The following is a 22,055-nucleotide window of genomic DNA, read 5'->3' as shown; positions in this document are numbered from 1 at the left end:
AATGTAATCGATTACTTTTGGGGCCCAGTAATTTTCTGAGTAATTCAATTACAATTTTCAGTAATCAATTACCAAGTAATCAATTACTTGGAAACTAAAGAATCCACATTGATCGGGACGACGCACACACACATATATGGGATGATTCACCGACGCGAGAAGACAAAACCAACTGCCCTCAGCAAGTTTGGTGCAAGGCAGCTGTCTTATCTCTAGGACTTTTCCCGCAACAATTACTTACCCAAGGACCCCGAGGTCAATTGCCACAGTGTTCCGCACGTGTAGTGTATTTTTGAGTCCACTGTCCTCTCCTTATTCATGTGTACTATCTATCCGTAAGCGGGCCTGTAAGTTGGACTGTAGGTTGTACCGTAAACCTGATGAGTCATTTATGGGAGTTCCAGTTGGGACTCTTTTCACAGAACTCTCAAAACTCTCAACCTCTCGACACATTTTTCACAGAACTCTCGACTCCGATAACCAAATGCCACTCTTGTGACCATGAGCCCCTGTCAGTCTTGTGTGGAATACTGTCGATATCACAACGATGTCGACGATCTGCAATGACTTGTCGCCGTGACTTGTCTTATGAAATAAATACTGCTTCAATGCTGACTTCGTTTTTGCTTCGTTTCGCTTTGTTTTTGCTCAGTTTTCTTTCTTTTATATATGTCTTTTTTTCTATTTTTTAATATCGTTTTCTCAGATATCGAAAGTAATTGGCAAAGTAACGCGTTACTTTTCAAGACGGTACTTCATTACTTTTTCTGGCAAGTAATTTGTAACGGTAAAAAATTACTTTTTCGTACAAGGCAACGGCAACGGTAATCAATTACTTTTTTTTAGTAACGTGTACAAGTCTGAGTAGCCAATAGTGGTCGTAAACCACCATACCATTCAGCTCCGTCATGAGCAAGTCCCAAAAAGTCACGCCATAGCCAGCTTTACAAAAATTGTCCCTTAAATGGTAGTAGTCAATAATCGCCGTAAACCACAGTACCATGCAGCGCCGACATGAGGAAATCACGAAAAATTGTGACATAACAAGCATTACGAAAATTGTCCCAAAAAGGTGTAGCAGTCATTAATGGTCGTAACTCACCATATCATACAGCTCCGGCATGAGGAAGTCCCAAGGCGTCACACCGTAACCAGCAATACGAAAATTGTCCCAAAAGAGTGTAGTAGTCAATAATGGTCGTAAACCACAATACCATACAGCTCCGACATGAGGAAGTCCCAAAAACTCACGCCGTAACCAGCATTGCGAAAATTGTCCCAAAAAGGTTCAGCAGTCAGTGATGTTCATAAACCACAATACCATACAGCCCCGACATGAGGAAGCCCCAAAAAGTCACGCCGTAGCCAGCATTACGAAAATTGTCCCAAAAAGGTGTAGCAGTCAGTAATGGTCATAAACCACAAAACCATACAGCTCCGGCATGAGGAAGCCCCAAGAAGTCACGCCGTAACCAGCTTTATGAAAATTGTCCCAAAAAGGTCTAAAAGTCAATAATGGTCATAAACCACCATACCATAAAGCTTCGACATAAGGAAGTCCCAAAAAATCACGCTGTAACCAGCATTATGAAAATTGTCCCACAAAGGTGTAGCAGTCAATGATGGTCATAAAGCACACAGCTCCGACATGAGGAAGCCACAAAAAGTCACTCCTTAACCAGCATTGCGAAAATCGTCCCAAAAAGGTGTAGCAGTCAATAATGGTCATAAACCACGATATTATACAGGTCCGACATGATGAAGTCCCAAAAAGTCACGCCGTAGCCAGCTTTACAAAAATTATCCCAAAAAGGTGTAGTAGTCAATGATGGTGGTAAATAACCGCGCCACACAGATGTGACATGACGAAATCACAAACAGTCACGCCACACCCCGTATCACAAAAGTCGTTCGAAAATGGCGCAATTATCAGTTATGCTTGTAAACCACCGTACTATCACGCTGGAAATGGCATCATGAAAATTATCCCAAAAAGGTAGAGTAGTCAATAATAGTCGTAGACCAGCATACCATACAGCTCTAACATGAGTAAGTCCCAAAAAGTCACGCCATAGCCTGCTCCAGAACATTGTCCCAAAAAGGTGTAGTTGTGAATAATGATTGTATGGCACCACACCATATGGCTCCGACACGAGGTAGGGGCAAAAGGGCACGCCGCAGTCGCACTCGGCATCACCAAAGTCCTCCCAAAACGGTGTAGTGGTAGTCAATAATGGTCCTAAACAACCATATCATACAGCTCTGACATGAAGAAGTCCCAAAAAGTCACCCCATAAGCGGTTTCGCCAAAATTGTGGCAAAAAGGTTTTGTAGTCGATAATGGTCGTAAATCACTGTTCCATACAGCTGCGATACGGTGAGGCCCTAGAAGGTCACGCTATGACGAAAACTGTCACAAACACTTGCCATAACACACAACAGTGAGTATATGTCATGTCATGCAACTCTGACATACGTGACTCACAAAAAGTTGGGTTCCACGTAGTAGACCGCACCACCTATGTCGCGAAGTGTCTACTATCCCAAGCATTTATATAGGATTAATTTGAGTGGCACCGGGATTATTTTGTATGGCACTTAGATTAATTTAAATGGCACCTGGATTAATTTGTTTGGCACTGGGATTAATCTAGCTGGCACTTGGATTAAAATACCGGGAAAACCTGTAGACATCTCGAAGGAATCCAAACACAGATTTCACATCATGTATTCAATTCTTTCATTACTAGCCTCACACATTTTGCATGCATGGCTTACTTCTGAAGCACTTACCAGTGTTGTTTGCCAATGTTAAGTACTACTGAGGTTGTGGATAACTCCACATACTATAAGTAGATAGTCTGAAGGGCTCCAAAAATTAATTTCATTTCATTCAATTTTTTGTCAACATATTTGCAAAATTTTTAAAAGACTGCTCGTGTCTGGAAGAATTTGCTAAATTTCTTTGATATTAAAAATATTTTCTCCCCACTGGGATTGAATTTAATTGAGTATCCTATAAGTAGACATTGTGAAGCATTCCAGAAACACATTTTATGTCATTTACTGAATTCTTTCATTACTCAACTTGCACATTCCAGGGCACATCTCCAAACCACCTGCCAATGTTTGTTCTCAATGTTAAACATATTCTACGTTACATTCCAAAAATAAGTTTCACTTAATTTTCTCAATCCTTTCATCACTTTCCTCACACACTTCTCCTCACTGCCCATTTCTGAAGCATTTGCCCATATCCCTTTCCGATGTTAGGTACAAATATTTCTCCTCCACCGAGATGAAATTTAAGTCAATATACTATATGTAGCTATTCTGAAGCATTCCAGAAATCAATTTCACCTCATTCACTTCATTATTTTATTCACAGATTACGAAAAACATTATTTTATATTATACTTTACACATTATTTTATATTATTCAGTGGCCGCATTTTGAAAATACGGCTCCGGTGTGGAGCAATTTGCAAATCTGATATCCTGATGCATTCCAGAAACAAATGTCATCTCATTTACTCAATTCTTTTATCACTAAACTTGCACATTCTAGTGACAAATCTTTGGACCACTTGCCAATGTTTCTTTCCAATGCTAAAAATATTTCTACCTCACACAGATTCAAGGTAAGTTCATGAAGAAAATAATATGAGCCACACCAGTGAATGTAGAAAGATGCACTTGAATTTGGCTAAGAAAAGAAAGTTAACCCCACACACTGGGCTCAAACCATCAGATACTTTTAATGGACATAGAATTCATAGATAAAGAAAGTGTAAAATTGGAAGGGGGAGTTCAACAGAAGGCATACTGGTGCATCAGATTGCTGATGTTGGTTGAAGATATCATTCTTCCACATGACTGGAAAGGTGGTCCCACTCCATAAAACAGGAGACAAGCATTGTGCAAGAGAAGCAGCAATTATTGACCCATAATTTCGTGTACAATACTAGCGCACATTATCTAACACCTAAAATTCTGTTCCTCCTCCTCTCCATATCAATGCGGTATTAGAAAAAAAATCGTTGTGAAACGCGGCTAGTTCCTTTGCTCACGACTTTCGTGTTACACTGGATCACACGTTCTGCACGGACTGCAGATTTCTTGACTTCTCGAAAGCATCCAATAACATATCACACTCTCTCTTTTTTTTCTTTTTTCATAAACTGCACAATCTTGGCATTGATGATAAAATTCTATCTTGGATACATTCCTTGACTAATCGCTCAGTTTGTCTCTATGAACGATAATGAATCCAGTCTAACGCCTGTCCTCTCTGGAGTTCGCCAAGATTCTGTCCTTGGACCACTTCTCTTTCTCATATACAGTCATGTCTCATTATCCAGACACCTCAGTAGTCGTCCCTTTTTATCTGGATACCGCATAACTGAACCAAGCAAGCTTCCAGGAAAACCTTAAAGTTGATACCCCTGCCTGAGAACTCCCTGGGCCTTTTTTGTTTGTTCCCTGGCACATGAATTTTTACCAATTTGATAGTATGAACCACCGAACAGTCCCATCTTTAGTCCTTTCCGGGAGAACCCGACAAATTTGAAACTCTCCTTGATAGCTCCAGAAAAGGGAAAAAAAAAGATTGTTACTTCAAAAAATCATGCAAAGTGAGCTGATTGCAATTAATAGCAACGTGTGACAGAATTCTTGTCACACCCGCAGCATGCACTGAGTCAACCTGCTAATGTCTCAGAAAGTTGGTCTTCTTCCAGGATAACCGGGACCAAGTCCTATGGTAGCAGGCTTGTTCTCGGTAATGCAAGTTTTCCAGATATGTGAAATCCGGATAAGCGAAACATAACTATACATTAACGACTTCCCAAACGATCTTACATCAGTGATTTATCCAGACCCCCCCCAGAAAGAAATATCTGGAAGGGACCCCCCTAAAATCTGGTGCGATTGCACATATCGAGTGACAAGCATGTAAATATACCCCCCCCTCCCCCCAAAGGACCAAATTCTGCTGGTGAGGCGACGTTTGGGACTTAAAAGCTTTATATATATATATATATATGTACGAAAATAATTTTAAAAAAGCTAGTAAATATTCCATTGTGGTTGTCAGTCTGAACATATATAATGATAATCATGCACTGTGTTGAAAGAACAAATCATCTCGTTTTGTGGCCTTCTTCCTTTCAGAAGTGACTAGGTTTATCTCAACAGTGGACAGCCAGATTCTGAACATTCCATCTGTTTGATCTACAGGATTCCATCTGTGCAGCTTAAGTCTATAAAAGAGAGACGGCAAACAACAGCAATGATGCCCGAGGTGCCTGTTCGCCCCACATGGACGCCAACAGTGTAAAACTATTAACTTTGAGGACAACGAATCCGTCAAGATTATTCGTAATAGTGAAAGCGGCACACTTCATCGGGTGACACCTCTAGAGTGAACACCGCAAATTATAGGACTTCATATGTTCCTGTCACCCACCACAAAGGCCCAAGTGTTTCACGAGGCAACGTGCAAGAAAAAAAAAAGACCTTTGGCAGCTGCAAAGGCGTGCCAGTTAGTCAGTTGTAACGGCAGTGGCCACTCGTGGGGCCAGAAATGTGCGCTCTCTTGTACATTCCACCACTGCCAGTCAGAGCTCATGTTGAGGAAGGCCATCCCTCCTGATGGTGAGGAAGACTCCTCTACTAGAGGACTGAGAACACACCAGGTGATGCCATCGAGAACATTCCACCTCTCCAGCATTCTTTCCATGAACTTTCCGTCCTGTGCGAGCATCACCTTATCTGTCGTGGGAAGCACTATAGGGGCACAGAGTCTTTGTAGCACCCATCTAAGCCCCACACAGCCACATCCCCCATTCCTTGACACATTTCCTTTGCCAGCAGTAACATTAGCAAGGGTGAAGAAAGTTCCTTAACTGGCATAAAACTGTACTACAATGTAACTTCAGCTACTGTGCAATAAATCCTCGACTCCACTGACTAATGCGTTTATCTACAAGACAACTTTAGCCCCACACCGTTACATTGTTGATTGGTATGAGTTAAGGAATCATAATTGGACATTGTCAGTTTTAGTGTACAGTGCTGAACAAAAGTTTACGGAACGTGCGAGCGGCGTATTTTCTCTGGGCAGAGGCACCCTAGCGGCGAACGGAAGCAGGCGAGTCCACTCGTTCACAGGGATGGAACAGTGCGCTTGTGGCGACCCACTGTGGTAGTGGTGGTAACTTTGCTTTTGAGTGTAACGAACGCCAAAATGGTTTCGTTTTCGGTCTACTGCACTGAGCACGATTGGTTATCGCGGGAAGGAAGTCTCTCCGCTAGCGGAGAGATAACAGGGCGCTAAGATGAATTGAGGTGACAATGAGCTGCAGTGCCTAGCTTTTTTCTTTTTTTTTTTTCAGACAAAAACAGAAGAAAAGAGCGTGTACCCTTGAACACACACATAAAAAAAAAGAGGCGGGGGAGACGATACTGTCTCAATACTTTGTCAGCCCCCCTTTCACAGCAATAACTGAGGCCATGCGCACAGGAAGGGAAGAGTGTAGCCGACGGACAAGGTTCACGTCTTCACGTAGCAAGGACCACTCTGCTTCTATAAATTCCCAGAGTGCATCCTTGCTCCTTGTAGGCGTCCGTCTCTTCCCATCATATTCTTGAGGATGCCCCAGACGTTTTCGATTATGTTTAAGTCAGAGCTCTGCACAGGCCATGTCAGCTGCATTACGCTGAGGTTGTCGAGAAAGCGTTGGACAGTTTTGCTAGGGTGGACGGAGCTGCCATCGTGCTGGAAATGGTAGCACCCATCCGGGAACGGCCTGTCCAGAGCATAGGGGAGCAGCATCCTCTCGATGACCTCTGCGTAGGCCATGGAATTGAAGCACCCTTCCAGTCGTACCAAAGGCCCGAGTCTGTCGTACGACAGGGTGCCCCAGACGCTTACCGTGTGCCGACCACTGGACCACACACTGTGGACATACTGGGGCAGGTATCTACTAAAGGTCGTACGATGGACTCGGGCCTTTGGTACGACTGGAAGGGCGTTTCAATTCCATGGCGTACGCAGAGGTCATCGAGCGGACGCTGCTCGCCTATGCTCTGGACAGACCGTTCCCGGATGGGTGCTACCATTTCCAGCACGACGACCTCAGCGTAATGCAGGTGACATGGCCTGCGCAGAGCCCGGACTTAAACATCATCGAAAACGTCTGGGGCACCCTGAAGAATAGGATGAGCAAGAGACGGACGCCTACAAGGAGCAAGGACGCACTCTGGGAATTTATAGAAGCAGAGTGGTCCTACGTGAAGACATGGACCTTGTCCGTCGGCTATACGCTTCCCTTCCTTTGCGCATGGCCTCAGTTATTGCTGCCAAAGGGGGGTGACAATGTATTGAGACAGTACCGTCTCCCCCACCTCTTCTTTTGTGTGTGTGTGTGTTCAAGTGTATACGTTCATTTTTTCTGTTTTTGTCTAAGAAAAAAAGCTAGACACTGCAGTCCGTTGTCACCTCAAATTCATCTTATCGCCCTGTTGTCTCTCCGATACCGGAGAGACTTCCTTCCCGCGATAGCCACTCGCGCTCGGTGCAGTAGACCGAAAACGAAACCATTTTGGCGTTCGTTACACTCAGAAGCAAAGTTACCACTACTACCACGGTGGGTCGCCACAAGCGCACTGTTCCATCCCTCTGAACGAGTGGACTCGCCCGCTTCCGCTCGCCGCTAGGGTGTCTCTTTCAAGAGAAAATACGCCGCTCGCGCGTTCCGTAAACTTTTGTCCAGCACTGTACCAGATTCAATGTGCAGAGAAACTGTTTAAGATTGTGAAATGTAACAACACATTATGTATAGTTCAAAATAAATTATATACAATGTGAAAACATCTGTTTATCTTGGTTAGAATTAGAAATAAAATTGCCATATGAATACACAAGAGACGCAGGAATTTCTTGGTTACATGGTTCTGTTGTCCTAGCTCCTTGGCTAGCCGGTTAGGATGCAGCTAGGAAGAAGGCACACGAAAGTGCTCTTTCTCCACCTATGTGAAGTTCAGAGGAGGAGATCGGAGCTCTGAAAAAAAAAGAAAAAAGAAAACCAGGATACCAAGATGAAAGCACAGCAATATCAGAAGTAGATGTTGGACAGCATATATTTCATGACATGCAATTGTCATAAAAAGGAAGAAGGCAAAAAAAAGTTATAGTAACCTGCACAACAGCATAGAACTTGTAGTCATAAAAGTCACGGATTAAGCATTGCAGTAGTGTGGCACCAGCATTTCTTACATTTGCAGGGATTTCTTAGAAGGATTCGGCATTATAGTATAGGGGGAAAGCTGCAAGGTATCAAAAAAGGAAAGAAAACAAGTATGGCATTGAAAATAAAATAATTTACTGGTATGCTTCATAATGCCGCGTTACAGGGTGTTCAATTTTGTGTATAGATTCCGAATGTCAACTTATAGGATATGGACTTCAAGTGAAATCAGTGGACAAAAATATTTAACAATGGAACGAAATTTTGCGAACTGCTCCAGACAGGAGCTGTATATTCAAAATGTGGCCATTATGTGAATAAAAAGTGAACTGAATGAGATGAAACAGATTTCTGGAGCACATCAGAGCATCTACATGCAGAATATGGACTTAAATTGAATCTCTGTAGGGTAGAAATCTTTTTGACACGGGAAAGAAGTTTCTCAAACTGCTGAAGACACAAGCGATATCTTGAAATTTGTCCTATGTGAATAAAAGATGGAGTGAATGAGATGAAAATGATTTCTGAAGTGTACCAGAGCTCTATTTACAGAATATGGACAAGGTAAAGCATTAAGCAAGGTAAATAAAGCATTAAGTAAATGAGGTGAAATTGATTTCTGGATTGCTTAAGAGTGTCTATTTATAGAATATGGGCTTGTATTGAATATACAGGGGTATAGATATTTTTAACATTGGAAAGAAATATCGGAAAGTGTCTCAGAGATGGGCCGTTCAGTATCGGCAAACGCCTCGGAGATGGGTACTGCAGCGAAATGTAAGAGGTGGGTGGGGAAAGCATTGAGCAAATGAGGTGAAATTGGTTTCTGGAAAACTTCAGAGTGTCTATTTATAGGCTATGGACCTAAACTGCACCCCATTGGGGTGGAAATATTTTTAACATTGGAAAAAAATGTGGGCAAGTGCCTCGGAGATGCGTACTGCAGCGAAATGTAAGAGGTGGGTGGGGAAAGCATCGAGCAAATGAGGTGAAATTGGTTTTTGGAAAACATCAGAGTGTCTACTTATAAGATATAGACCTAAACTGCACCCCATTGGGGTGGAAATATTTTTAACATTGGAAAAAAATGTGGGCAAGTGCCTCGGAGATGCGTACTGCAGCGAAATGTAAGAGGTGGGTGGGGAAAGCATCGAGCAAATGAGGTGAAATTGGTTTTTGGAAAACTTCAGAGTGTCTACTTATAAGATATAGACCTAAATTGCATCCAGTTGGGGTGGATATATTCTTAACATTAGAAAGAAATATCGGCAAGTGCCTCGGAGATTGGTACTACAGCGTAATGTAAGAGGTGGGTGGGGACAGCATTGAGCAAATGAGGTGAAATTGGTTTCTGGAAAACTGCAGAGTGTCTGCTTATAGGATATGAACGTAAACTGGATCCCGTTTTTAACATTGGAAAGAAACACGGGTAAGTGCTTGAGAAATGGGCCATTCAGCGAAATGCATGAGGTGTTTGATGAAATTATTGCAGAAGTGATATGAAATTGATTTCTGGAAGGGTTTAGAGTGTCTATCTATAGAATATGAACTTACCTTAAATGTGTGTGAGGTAGAAATATTTTTAAAATTGGAAAGAAAGATCGGCAGGTGGTTGGGAGATTTGACATGCCCTGGAACATGCAAGTTGAACATGAGAGAACTGATGTTCTGAGGCTGGAACAACATAGAAAGGACAAAGACATACAAGCCTCAAATTGCCTAAGAAATTAACAATGAAATATAGAAGTCATTGAAAAGGTTAGCCAGCTGTAGGACGTGAAGACAGATATTGTGGATTTCCGGTCCAGGAATTTGTAGAGCCCTGGGCCGGAAATCCAGAAGATGTGAGTACCACAGGTGGCTAACCTTTTCTGTGATATCCATCTTTCATCGTGCAAGTTGAGTGGTGAAATAATTGAGTGAATGACATGAGACGTGCTGTCGAGTGCTGTAGAATATCTACTTGAAGGATATGCACGTACCTTGGCCTGAGTGGGGTAGAAGTATTTTTAACATCGGAGATAAATTCGCACACTGCTTAAGACAGGAGCAGTATTTCCAAAATGTGGTCACTGTGTGAATAAAAAGTGCAGTTAATGAAATGAAATTGATTTCTGGATTGCTTCAGGGTTTCTACTGATAAAACCTGGATTTATCTTGAGCCTGAGTGAGGTAGAAATATTTTTAACAATTAAAAGATGAGCCAGTGCTCCGAAAATGAGCCGTGCAGCCAAATTTGTGGGGCAGGTGATGAAAGGATTGGGACATAAGGTGAAATTGATCTCTGGAATGAGTCAGAAAATATGAAGTTACCTTGTATGAGTGTGAGGTAGAAATATTTTTCAGTTTGGAAAGAAACGTCAGCAGGTGCTTCGAAGGTCGTGCCCTGGAATGTGGAAGTTGAGTGGTACAGCAGTGAGTAGTATATGACATGAAATTTGTTTCTGGAATGCTTCAGAATGTGTATTTAGGATGCACAAACTTATCTTCACTGTGAGATGGGTAAAAGCATTTTGAACATTGGAAAGAAAGATTGGCAAGTGGTTCGGAAATGAGCAGTGCAGCGTCTATATCAAGGTTGTGGAATGGGATCCCCATTCCATTCTAATCCGAAGAATGGACATCTGTGATAATTCCATTCCGTTTAATTCCAAATTCCATTCCGTTAATTAATAAATAATGGAATGGAAAGGTGTTGTGAATTCCCACTCCTGTAATGGCTTGACAACCCCATTCCATTCCTTTAATTATATCAAAGAAAAAAAAAAGGCACCAGGGCTCGAAACCGTTATTTTTTGGGTTCACCTCGAGTTCAAGGTTATCGGTTTGGTTCCAGTTCAGTGCAACCAAAATAACGCTTTTAAACCAATATCAATCAGTTCGAACCGGTTTATGTGTGCTGTGCTAATCAGTGTACCACATGTGAGAATTAATATCAGGTTCTGGCGATGGCTTGCTCCTTCTTTCTTTGTCTTACTCCCTCGCCTCTACGCTTCATGTACAAAGAACGATGCAGTTAACAGCAGATAATCTTTTACTGCACCAAAACGTGCTGGGAAATGGCATATGTACAGCTAGCATACCATTGAACTCCATTGCAAAAAGCTATCGCCAATTCATAAAGGAAAAAAAAAAGAAGCGAGAAGAAAGTGGCCACGTGGTACATAGGCGTATCCCACAGCCCCATGCGCAGGCAGACACGTTGCACGCCGTTAAAAAGAGGGTGCTGCTCCTGTTTTCCCTTTCTCCGTGCTTTTTTTACCGTATGGCGAACCGGTTACTGCATCATATTTTTTCGGTTCAGTTCCAGTTCGTTCAAGGGGAGAGAAAACAAGTTTACAGTTCGGTACTGGTTTAAAAAAAAATTTTTTTTGCGGTTTTCGGTTACGGTTCAGTTACAGTGTCAACTCCTGGAAGGGACGGGTAACCGTAGTCAGCTCTGAGGTGCGTAAATGAAGTGAGTTTACGTAGTCAGCTAGCCCAAAAGTGCCAGATGAGATTTACATCACCCAGCACAAAAAAGAAACAAAACAAGATACAAAGACCATTTGATCTTGACGGTGTGCAGGTGCAGTGCGTGCTTGCAAAGGCAGGAACCAGTGGGGTTGTTATAATTTCATTAAATTTCTTATGGTAAATTAAAAGAATACATAACACAAAACTATACAAGATGGAGGACCCATAGGGAAGGTTGGGTTAAAAGCGAAACTACCACAATTCCTGCAGAGAAATGACTAATTTCATTCCCATACCATTCCTAGGAGAGCCTCGGCCATTCCATTGCAATTTTGTTTGGGACTCTGATAAATCTGGAATGATTCCGGAATGATTCCAAATCTGCAGTGACAACTCCAAAACCTTGTCTATATACACTCAGCCTGAGTGGGGAAGAAATATTTTTAAAAGAGGCAATAATTTCTGCTGACGGCTGGGATGGAATGTAGGACAAACCATGCAATTTCTGGAAATAAAGAATTGAACAAATGACATGAAATTCATTTCTAGAGCAGGGCATGATTTCTATTTACAGACAATACAAATATATTTAGTCTGGGTGGGGGAGTAAAATTTCTAAGATTGGCAAGAATCATCGGTAAGTGGATAGGAGATGCGTCGTGCCGTTAAGTGTGAGAGTTGAGTGATGAAAAAAGTTGGGGAAAGGAGGTGAAACTGATTTCTGGAATATACCATAATGCCTACTTCTTTAGCAGAGTTACACTAAGGCTGGATTAAAAAACATTCTTCTGAGCTCTACATCGAAATGCGAAGAAATGCTTCGGCCAGGAGGTGTGTCGCGCGAGGTAGTTCATTAGTCAAATTAAATGAGTTCAATTTCTGAAGTGGTCTTGGGAACGTATTTAGGGACAACATAGCATTACTTACTCTGTGAATGTAGCCGTGGATTCTGTGCTCCTTCAGAAAACGTGAAGTAAGGGGGAATACTGTAATAAAACAGCGGATATATCACGAGAAGTAGATGTATTTAGACGAGGAATGCACTGATCAATTGAAATTTGGCCTCGGTGTGTTCATTGATATGAAGATTGATTAGGAAAAATGATAAAAGCATAATCCATCGCTGGGGACGACATGAAGCAAAATCGTGTTAACTATTGTTTAATCGTGTATAAAGGAAGAAAAACAGTTGCAGCAGGTAGAGGAACGACTAATTTATCGATATTAAGCAGTTATTTTCAATAAAAACGCTAAATTATTTCAAATGAAGGTAGAAAACTTACGGCATCTATTCAAAAAACGACCCGCCTCGCTTCACGTTGAGGCATGATGTCACTTCCTGTAATCTCGTTCCCAGTTGCTTTTCTTATGTTGAACTTGTGGTTCAGCCGGGGAGGAGGAGGAGGAGTGTCGTTGGGAGGAACCGAGAGGTCTGCCTGCCTGATTAGGCGGCATGTTTCTCGGGAAGGGAAAGGTGGTGGAGAGGAGGAGAGGAAAGCGTGAAGTGGAAGTGGGGGGAAGATAGCTGCGTCCATGGGCCGACTTCAGGGGAACTGTGCCGGCATACGCCTATTACACATCTGAGGGAAACCCAGGAAAAACCCCAGACGGCACAGCCGGCCCGCGGATTCGAACCACGAACCTCCCAGTCTCCAAGCGCACGCGTTACCGCTGCGCCACCGGAGCTGGTGTGGTTCAGCCCGTCAATGGTCGTTCAGGATTTTGAAAGACTTGTGCGATATCAAAGATAAGATTAGTAGTGGTTCCAACAGGAGCATAGCCATGAATTACCGCCTTGCGTTGACTGTCCCTGCACGTAGCTCATGTCACGGGGGTTAACTCACCCACCGGGTTTTTCGCAGAATCTCGCCAGGAACATCTCGCCAGTCAACCAAGCCTGCTACCTTGGCCTAAGTCATTTAAGTGATAGAAATAATTCATCACCAGTCGGAGTCGCGAATGCACGTTAATCAGCAAACGACGCTTCATGGTTGTTGGATTGCAACGGTGCGATCCTGAGCTCGGCGCCTTTATGTAAAAGGCGCGTTATTGTGTCAGCACTGACCGCCGCCGTGCTACCACGTCGCCGTTAGAGTGAAGTGTCTGTGGAACAAAGACAAAGCAAGTACAAACAGAGGGTTCGACTAATTTTCGACCCATTGCAGATTTTTAAATACGATGTCAATATGGTTGTTCTTGCTTCTTTGATTTCAAATCCACAAAGAAACCCAGCTTGGCATGTTCTTTTCATTCTGACCAGCACGAGGGTGGATGGCGCTTTACTTTCTAATACCCTAGTCACGCGGCAAACTTAATGCATTTAAACTGTTTAATGCTCTCAACCGTTTTCTCTTTACTTGTAAATTTTTTTTTAGACACAGAAAGAATCGTGGCACAATGTTGACATATCTGCGCAGCTTTCCCGTTTTATTTGTACATGTTATTACATTAGAATACAGATTCATTATGAACGGCATTTCAAAATTAAGATGCAGAATTGCACGACCGACAAAGAAAAAAAGACTAGCACCTTGTCTCACAAAGCTCAATGAATACTTGCAACCAACGGTGAAAACCTTAGACAAAAAAAGCAGAATACCTCGCTTGATTGAGTTGGCTGCAAATGGTTCTTGATGATCCACATTGAGTTTGCATGCCCGCACGCATTTTTGCTCGTATATGCCCGCAATATATGCTTTGAACAGTCACTTTCAAATGATTTTGGACAAATGCATGGTACAATCACCTGCATGACTGTGGTCCTACAGCCCAAGTTTGACAGTACTGGATGCAATTCACTGCACCGGACTCACTACCAGAACGGATGGGTGGGATCACCTGAGAAATTTCGGGGGGGGGGGGGGGGGGGGGGGGGGGTGCAAAAATGCAGGGAGAGTGTACACCCCCCTGGGGGTGATGGTGTAGCGATATCCCTGATTGAAGGGATAGCAGAAATGGACGTAGGGGGATAGCTAAAGCCCCAGGTTTTCCGCGAAATAACGCGGAATCCTTCGTTTGGCACGGAATTTCACGGCGCGTGGATATTCGAGTTCTCGCATTCGAATCAACTGTCAATCACTCGAAGTATTTCGTTCGCGAATCGAATGCCCAACATTCGGATTTCCGACTATTCGGCGAATAGCGAATGACATCTCCCAAGGGTGGGCTTCACCCGAAGCTTCTGCTTGAGGTGAAGCCTGCTTTACGAAACTGCCGACGCTGCATGACCAGCACAGACACATTGTAGTTTGGCTCTGCACGAAGGCACCCATGGGATCACTCCTTGCACACGGCACCCGCATGCTTTCTCTGCAGATGCCTCTTAAGCGCGCGCGGAAACGAAAAGCCCTCTCCGCACAGGTGACACGGGAACTCAAAGTCCTTGGTGTGGACGGACACCGTGTGCTGCTTCAGAGAGGTGAGCGCCGAGAAGGTGCTTCCGCAGCGGGTACACGCGTACGGCCTGTCCCCGCCGTCGACCAGAACGTGCGCACACAGGTTAGTGTGGTCCCTGAAGGTCCGGCCGCACCGTTGGCACGTATATCGGCTGTCGTTGGAATGCAACTGCTCGTGGCGCTCCAGGCTGTCCTTGTAGACAAACTCCTTCTCGCACACGGCACAGACGTACTTTCCCTCTCCGTCGTGCACGCACTCCAAGTGGCTGGTCAGTAGGGACCTGGTTGAGAACGACCTGAGGCACAGTTGGCAGACAAAGGGTTTCTGGTTCCCGTTCCACTTGGCCATGGAGAAGATGGTGTTGGTGCAGGCGTCGCGCAGCCTGTGACGCACTGCGCGAGTCCTGCTGCGCTTGCTCATGCGAGTGTTGCTGCCCTTGTTACCTGCGAGCATAGAGCTCTCATAATAACTAAAAACCAAGCCAACGGAGGGGGGCATCTCAACATGGGAGCCACCATGATTGATACGGTAGGCCTAGCGTCTCACGAACGGTGTCTCCTACGAGTTCCGTGCGCCGTTCTTTTGTGTCGCAGCACAAGGTTTAAGCCGTACAATGCTCAGTCCCTACGGGATCAAAGTGCACGGGTGATGGCAGACAAAAAGAAACACACTTCGCACACGGCATGGCACACGGAGCCCAGCGGAGGCGACTTGCAGTGGATTGGATACCATTGCGGTGAACGCACCTGGTCTTCACCACGACGTACTCTATACTAGAGACCTGGACAACTGGCGATCGCCTATGGGAGAGCCGGGTCATGGGACAGTTACGGTAGTGGCCACTGCAAGCGCCACATAGCATTATTGGGGAGAGGGAATGACACTGTCACTCTTGCCACCGTCTTTCGTGCTACACAGGCTGTTGCTAAGCACGCGCTACGCTTATTGCTTCGTCGTCGTCAACACAGCCTAGCATGTATTGCCGCGGTTTCGGCAAGTCACGTGGTAATGAATAGTGCGAGCTAGCGCCAAATCCCATAGCCAAGCGGCGATTGTCAGAACTACTACCCCGGTGCTGGGAGCTTTGCGGATGGCCAGGTCTCTAGTATAGTAGTAGGTTGTGCGAAAGGCAGTGGTGAATCCAGCCAAATCCAAAATATCGATCATGGCGCCTCCCTGACTTGGACATTGGGAAAAGGCGTTGCCCTCGTACAACTCCTTTGCTCTCTCCCATCACTCTCTCTCCCAGCTTTTCTTCTAGCCTCTTCTTACGATTTCTATGCGTGCGAGGGATGCATTTATTTACTCGTACGTACAGGCAGTGATAACTCGTTCGAAAAATAAACTCTGCGCACTTTGGGAACGCGATACTACGTATGTATGTGCCTGATACCCCAAGGGGTTACCTGTGTCACCATCTTTGTAGATCATTTTTTTGCGGAGTCCCACGGAGTAACATTAACATGCAACGGAGACAAAACCTCAAACTGTGGCAATATTGTGTGCAAGCGTCTTCCAAGTGGTTTAATAATTTTCTCGAGTAAGAGACGTGTTTTAGGGATTTAGTGACATCCTCTCATAGAACACCCTGTATAGACCACTCATGTTAATTGACCCTCTATCGAAGAACAAAAAAAAAACGCAAAGATAAATAAATGCCTGGCATGGGGGCGTACGTACAGCGATAGCTTGGTGTCTGTGTGGCCCTGGAGCACGTCCGTGCCGATGCCTGGACCAAGTTGGACACTCTGGTGATGCCCACGCCATACAGTGACATGGCACGTGCGCCAAGATGTCTCTGCAATGAAAATTATGAAGCCATTTGATTGGCTAGAAATCGAACGCATAATCCGGAAGGGTCTAAAAACCCATTTGTTTCTGGTACTCCTCCATTTTACCTCCATTACTCCCTCTACACTCGGTTACGACTCTCTGTTACTCCTGCGTTACTAGTTCACGTTTTCGTTTCCATCGTCACCGTCCTAAGATTTATTTATGTATTGGTGTTAGAAGCCCGCCGACAGCATGAGCCTACATAGAGGTGCACGAAAAAGGTGTTTAACTTACAAGAAGATAAAAATGGTACAAAGAAGATAAGAATGACAAAATATCGGCAAAAATGTCCACGCTAGTATTTCCAATGTTGTTAAAGCAACACTGCGCGCGCGCCCCAAGGGGGAAGACGGGTGGCAAGAACGTGGATTAAAAAGTACGATGGACTCTACAGGGTCTGGATATGGCGCACGAGAATTGACCCCGACCAACAACGGAGAAGCGTCTATTGTGCTGTGCACCACATTAGGACGAGAAGGTCATGTCTCGAATATAACGACGATAAGAGCTGCGAGCTGGTGATAATTGGTCTTTATAACGAACCCTGAGGCTACGGGGAAAAAAACGCACTAAACAGGAGTCTCAAACACAGCTGAAAGTTTATTCGATACCACACAGATATATATACATCAAGGGGGGAAAGGGAAGGAGAAAAGGGGGAAACATTTTCAACTGCTCCGCGTAGGAAACAGAAGGACTGCCAATTTGAAAAATAAACGAACAAACATGGTCGGTGGACTCGAAAGATTCGATTCGCCGTTTTGGGCACTGGGATTCGGATTCCCGAAGCTCAAATCCCTGCCTAGGATTCGTGTATTCAGTTGGCACATCCCTAATCTCTACACAATGAAAAAGAATTCTACGGGAAACCTTAGAGACATGTACGGTCAGGAAATGTCATTGGCAGTCCTTCTGTTTCCTACCCTCCCCTTTTCCCCCTTGATGTAAGTATGTATCTGTGTGGGATAAAACAAACTTTCAGCTGTGTTTGAGACTCCTGTTTTTCTGTGTTCTCCCCCAGTCTCAGGGTTCGTTATGAAATCAATAACGACGTTGTTCCAGTGGTGTCACCTTAAGCTCCGCCAGGGGAGTGGTTGTATTCAAAAGAACATTTCTTTTGTGAGTACAGATCGTACATGATTCACACAGATCGTTTAGACCCTGCTGTGAGGGGGGAGACAACAAAGGCCAGCACGAGAGAGAGCACACACAGTGAATGCCGACCAAAAATTGATTCGTGGGACAGACTCAGACTCCCCCTTTCCACATCCTGCTGTTCAACTATAGCTAGAACCTTTACTCTTCCCTTGCAACTGGGCCACGACAGACCTTGTTACATTCTCGGAGACATATATGCACATGCTTTGCTGATAAGACCTCGACCTTGCATCTTTTTTTTTTTAAATTTGTGTTAGCGCCACGAAGCAACTGTGGCTATCGACCCTGCTTCCTTTATTTATTTATTTATACTACCCTCACTACCAAGCACTACAGAGGGCAGTGGTTATATGAAATTAGCAATACACAGTTGAAAATTGATTGGATTCATTGGATTAATTAACTAATTGGATTATTGCTGAAGATGGAAGGTGGTTCCAGTCGAAACTTGTTCGCGGTACAAAAGAGTTAGATAATAAATCGGTCTTGCAGAATGGTATTCCCACGTTATGTTGATGATCAATACACAATGAGATAAACCAGTGTGCGGTCAGCAAATGTTCTTTTAGTATTGGATTGTGAAAATAAATGGCGTGAAAAAGAGTGAGGCGCCTCCGTTTCTGACGTAGTGATAGAGGTTAAAGTGATAATGAAGATATATAAATATGGAGTTATATTTTGCTTCAACCATTCGGGTACGATAGGGCTGAAACTAACCCGACTGAACGTAACTCCGGTTGAATCGCGTTGGACCAGGTACAAGTCTTTGTGGTTTACTCTGCATAATACACACGACACTCCAGTAGACACAGAGTATCAATATTTAGTCTGTGCATCTAACAGGCAGCACGGTCTGTGTCTCGACAGTTTGTATTAGCATACTTACGCAGTTACGACACCAGTTTCCAAAGTTGTGTGTTAGTCGTGATGACTTCGGATTCCCCTGGCCCAGCAGTTTTCGGGGAAATACTGGGTTAAACGCTGTTTTTCCTGATTAGAATCGGGAGGTGAATATCGGGCATCATCGGGTATAACCCTAAGAGGTCAGGCCCTACTTATCACCCGTTCGATCTTCCCTCCATCTCGCACCTCAGCCCGGCTAGACCGTCGTTTCAAGTTTCAACGCCCCCTTGTACCTCCCTCTCTGTCCAGGTATGATTGCCGCTTCCCTCCAACGTTGTGTGTAACCGAGACATAGCTTATTTCGGAACCAGCACTTCGCTCCTGTTATCGGGATCTTGTTGGTGTTTTTTTTTTTTTTCGTTACTACCAGTTTATCTGCCTTAAGATTCTCAGTGTGATTCAAAAACTGTGTTTCAGTTACGATGACCAAACGATTTAGCCCCTGAGTCATGCAATTGCCCACCTTGATGTACATATAATAAAGAATAAATCAATAAGCAAGACCACTGCAAGGCATAGATCGAGAAGTTACCCGTAAAAAATAACTCGTTACTGGCTAAGTTAGCGTGTGAAAAATTTAAATAAGTTACAGAGTTACTTAAGGCAGGAACGAGTCACTTCCAAGTTACTTTGTACATAAAATAGCACCACACAGGTGCTGCACTCATGAGCAGTTGATTTAGACCTTGAGTTGCCTGCGGAGGAGTGCAACAGGCTTAGATCGTTTTCACTTATGTCCAACAATTCAAACGCGTTGCATCTTAGTCCCTGTGGGTGCACAATGGTTCAGCTTCATTTCAATCACAACGGTTCTTACTTCCTGAATACAATATATTAATTGATTGAATACTGTATAAGTGCTTAAATTCGCGGGCTCAATAATTCGCGAATTTGTGAGAAGCCAGGATCAAGCGCGATCATTCGCGGAACCTTAAATTCGCGGTACCGCGCTGCGTCCACCTTGCATCTTAGGGGCCATCCACCTTGGACTTCCTGGAAGAAGCTAATAAAAGGTATCACAACTGGGTAACTCGTTCAATTTGTCTTCCTTCTGAGCACTTTTGACTGCAAGGGATGCGATTACGGGGTCCTACTCGGCTCGTATCTGTGCCATTGCCCAATTGCCCTGTCTCCCGTCATTCCTGTCATCGCACCGAGCAGGTGCGATTGGCACTTGGTAGTGATGCGACAACTTTTGCAAAGGTCTATACGCGTGGCAGAGTGCATACGCGCTTGCTGGATGAGCCAGGCTTACAAGGAACCGGAATCACTGGAGGCTTACATCCGCGCGGGATTCGTACGTCAAGGCGGGACTACAGTCTCCAGTTGCAGCGGCGAACTGAACACTTTGCGAGGCAATGCAGTGTAACAGCGTAAGAAACTCCGTATACATAAGTTGCCTCAGCGTCCTGGGTCAAATTTCTTACATATTTCTTTCACGTATTTTTCTGTCATTGGTTCGAATATTTCGCGGGACTTTAAATTCGCGAAAAAAGCGCGTTCGCGAATTTCGCGAAAAATAGGTCATCGCGAAAATTACTACTTATACAGTATCACGTTTTATGGCATAAAAATGCAGTCAAAGAACACAGAGAAAGAGAAAGCAAGAAAATAAGTGTACGTTAGTGAAAAGGGAATTAAAAGTAACTTGGAACTTAGCTTAAGTTGCTTTGGCATAGTTACCTGAAAAAGGAATGAGCTAAAAAAAGGTTACAAAAAGAAAGAAAAAAAAAAGGGGGGCTAGTTCCTCTGGAGGTTACCATGGCACAAAAGTACAGAGTTAAGTTGCAAGTTGCCAAACCTAGTTAGAGTAACAGGTTACCTAGAATTCTGCTGCAAAGGCATCCCCAACTTTGGAAAAACTCTCTCATGAGACGCTCATTCATGCTCAAGGTGGTGAGTGAGTTGAGCATGAGCAAGCAAAGGAGCAAGAATGTTCCCTGGACAAGACTTTTTATCCCTCTCGCCACGCACTGAGAGTGGTGCCGGTTTCTCTTCAAACACATTGTATACGCGCAATAAATTAGATAGTCCCTCGCAATGAAGCATTGTTCCCAGTGACGTTGCCTTAAAAAGCACTTTAATTAGCATACGACGCAATAAAATGCAGACTTTTGTTTCACATTCATTCATTTCACATTGTTGTTCTCGATACGCAAGCAAAGAACAGGACCCAACGGCAAATCTGATACAAACTGTATGTGAATGACGTGAAATTCCTCCAGCATAAAATGTAGTGCGAATACGTTATTTTTTTCCCACTTCAGCTTCATTACGATCCCTGCAGACTGCCTTGAGAAGTCCCGAATGCCAATAAACTTTGGCAGATGCTTATAATGTGTCAGATTTGTGGACACCCTGCAGCCATTACAATAATGTGAGTATTGGTCTGTACCTGGCATAGTTCTTTAGGTAGCTTAGCTAGTTTAGTGATACTTTATGTGTTTAGTGGTAATCTAGTACGGCTGTGTTAGCTTGACCCGGCCTTTCCCGGTCAGGTTGGGAAATCAACAGTACCGTACAAATCAACCCGCAAGACCAGATACAAGAACTGTAAGCCAGCATGCCATGAAGCGCTCTCACCTCAGTAGAGGGTCACCGCCGTATCTATAACCTAAGAAGTAGCCTTCAAAGACAAAGCGCCCTTCTTCCTACTGTGAATGGTGGTTTCCGACTATGGTTTCCGATGCCAAATCGATGATCCTACGGTAGGTGATGCCACGGCTCTCTATGTAGTTATACTTCAACACTATTGGGCAACATGACATAGTGGAGCAACGACATCTAAAGAACAATTGTGATTGTGCTACTCCCACATTTCTGTGTTCGGCGCGGACATGCCGTGATGCCGATGACACTACGGACCTTCTAAGAGGCGCCGTCTTTCTCCGAGTTGACGTAGAGCCAGGTGGCCTGTTTGTAACATGAATTCATCGAACTCAAGGATACCTGCCGACAAAGTAAGTCTGTCCCATGCAAGATAAGTATCGGGTCACTACTGTACCTCTTGGTTCAGATTTAGGACTTTAGGATTAACCGTACTACACAGGCCGCTTACCC

The 22,055-nt window shown here is 44.1% G+C and overlaps 2 protein-coding genes across 3 annotated transcripts in view; one reads left to right on the top strand and one right to left on the bottom strand.

Moving 5' to 3' along the window:
* Positions 1-14,576: 14,576 nt before the first annotated feature.
* On the bottom strand, positions 14,577-21,854 carry LOC135378988 (oocyte zinc finger protein XlCOF15-like). Of its 2 annotated transcripts, none has more exons than XM_064612200.1 (3): positions 18,979-21,854; positions 16,782-16,899; positions 14,577-15,544 (listed from the first exon to the last, which is right to left on the bottom strand). In XM_064612200.1, the coding sequence occupies exons 2-3, from the start codon at positions 16,876-16,878 to the stop codon at positions 14,982-14,984; spliced, it is 660 nt and encodes a 219-aa protein (XP_064468270.1). In that variant the 5' UTR covers positions 16,879-16,899; positions 18,979-21,854; the 3' UTR covers positions 14,577-14,981. The 2 variants fall into 2 exon arrangements, with proteins under 2 accessions (XP_064468270.1, XP_064468271.1); XM_064612201.1 differs by having other exon boundaries at positions 21,579-21,854.
* Positions 21,855-21,856: 2 nt separating this feature from the next.
* LOC135378985 (zinc finger protein 431-like) overlaps positions 21,857-22,055 on the top strand; it is a 102,819-nt gene continuing 102,620 nt past the window's right edge. The window contains exon 1 of the mRNA XM_064612195.1: positions 21,857-21,955. The gene's annotated coding sequence lies outside the window, so the exon portion shown is untranslated. The remainder of the gene's footprint in view (positions 21,956-22,055) is intronic.

This window comes from Ornithodoros turicata, chromosome 1 (assembly GCF_037126465.1).
Source record: "Ornithodoros turicata isolate Travis chromosome 1, ASM3712646v1, whole genome shotgun sequence".
Taxonomy (NCBI): Eukaryota; Metazoa; Arthropoda; class Arachnida; order Ixodida; family Argasidae; genus Ornithodoros; species Ornithodoros turicata.
Note: the sequence above shows the minus strand (reverse complement) of the source record. Positions and strands in the feature narration are given on the sequence as shown.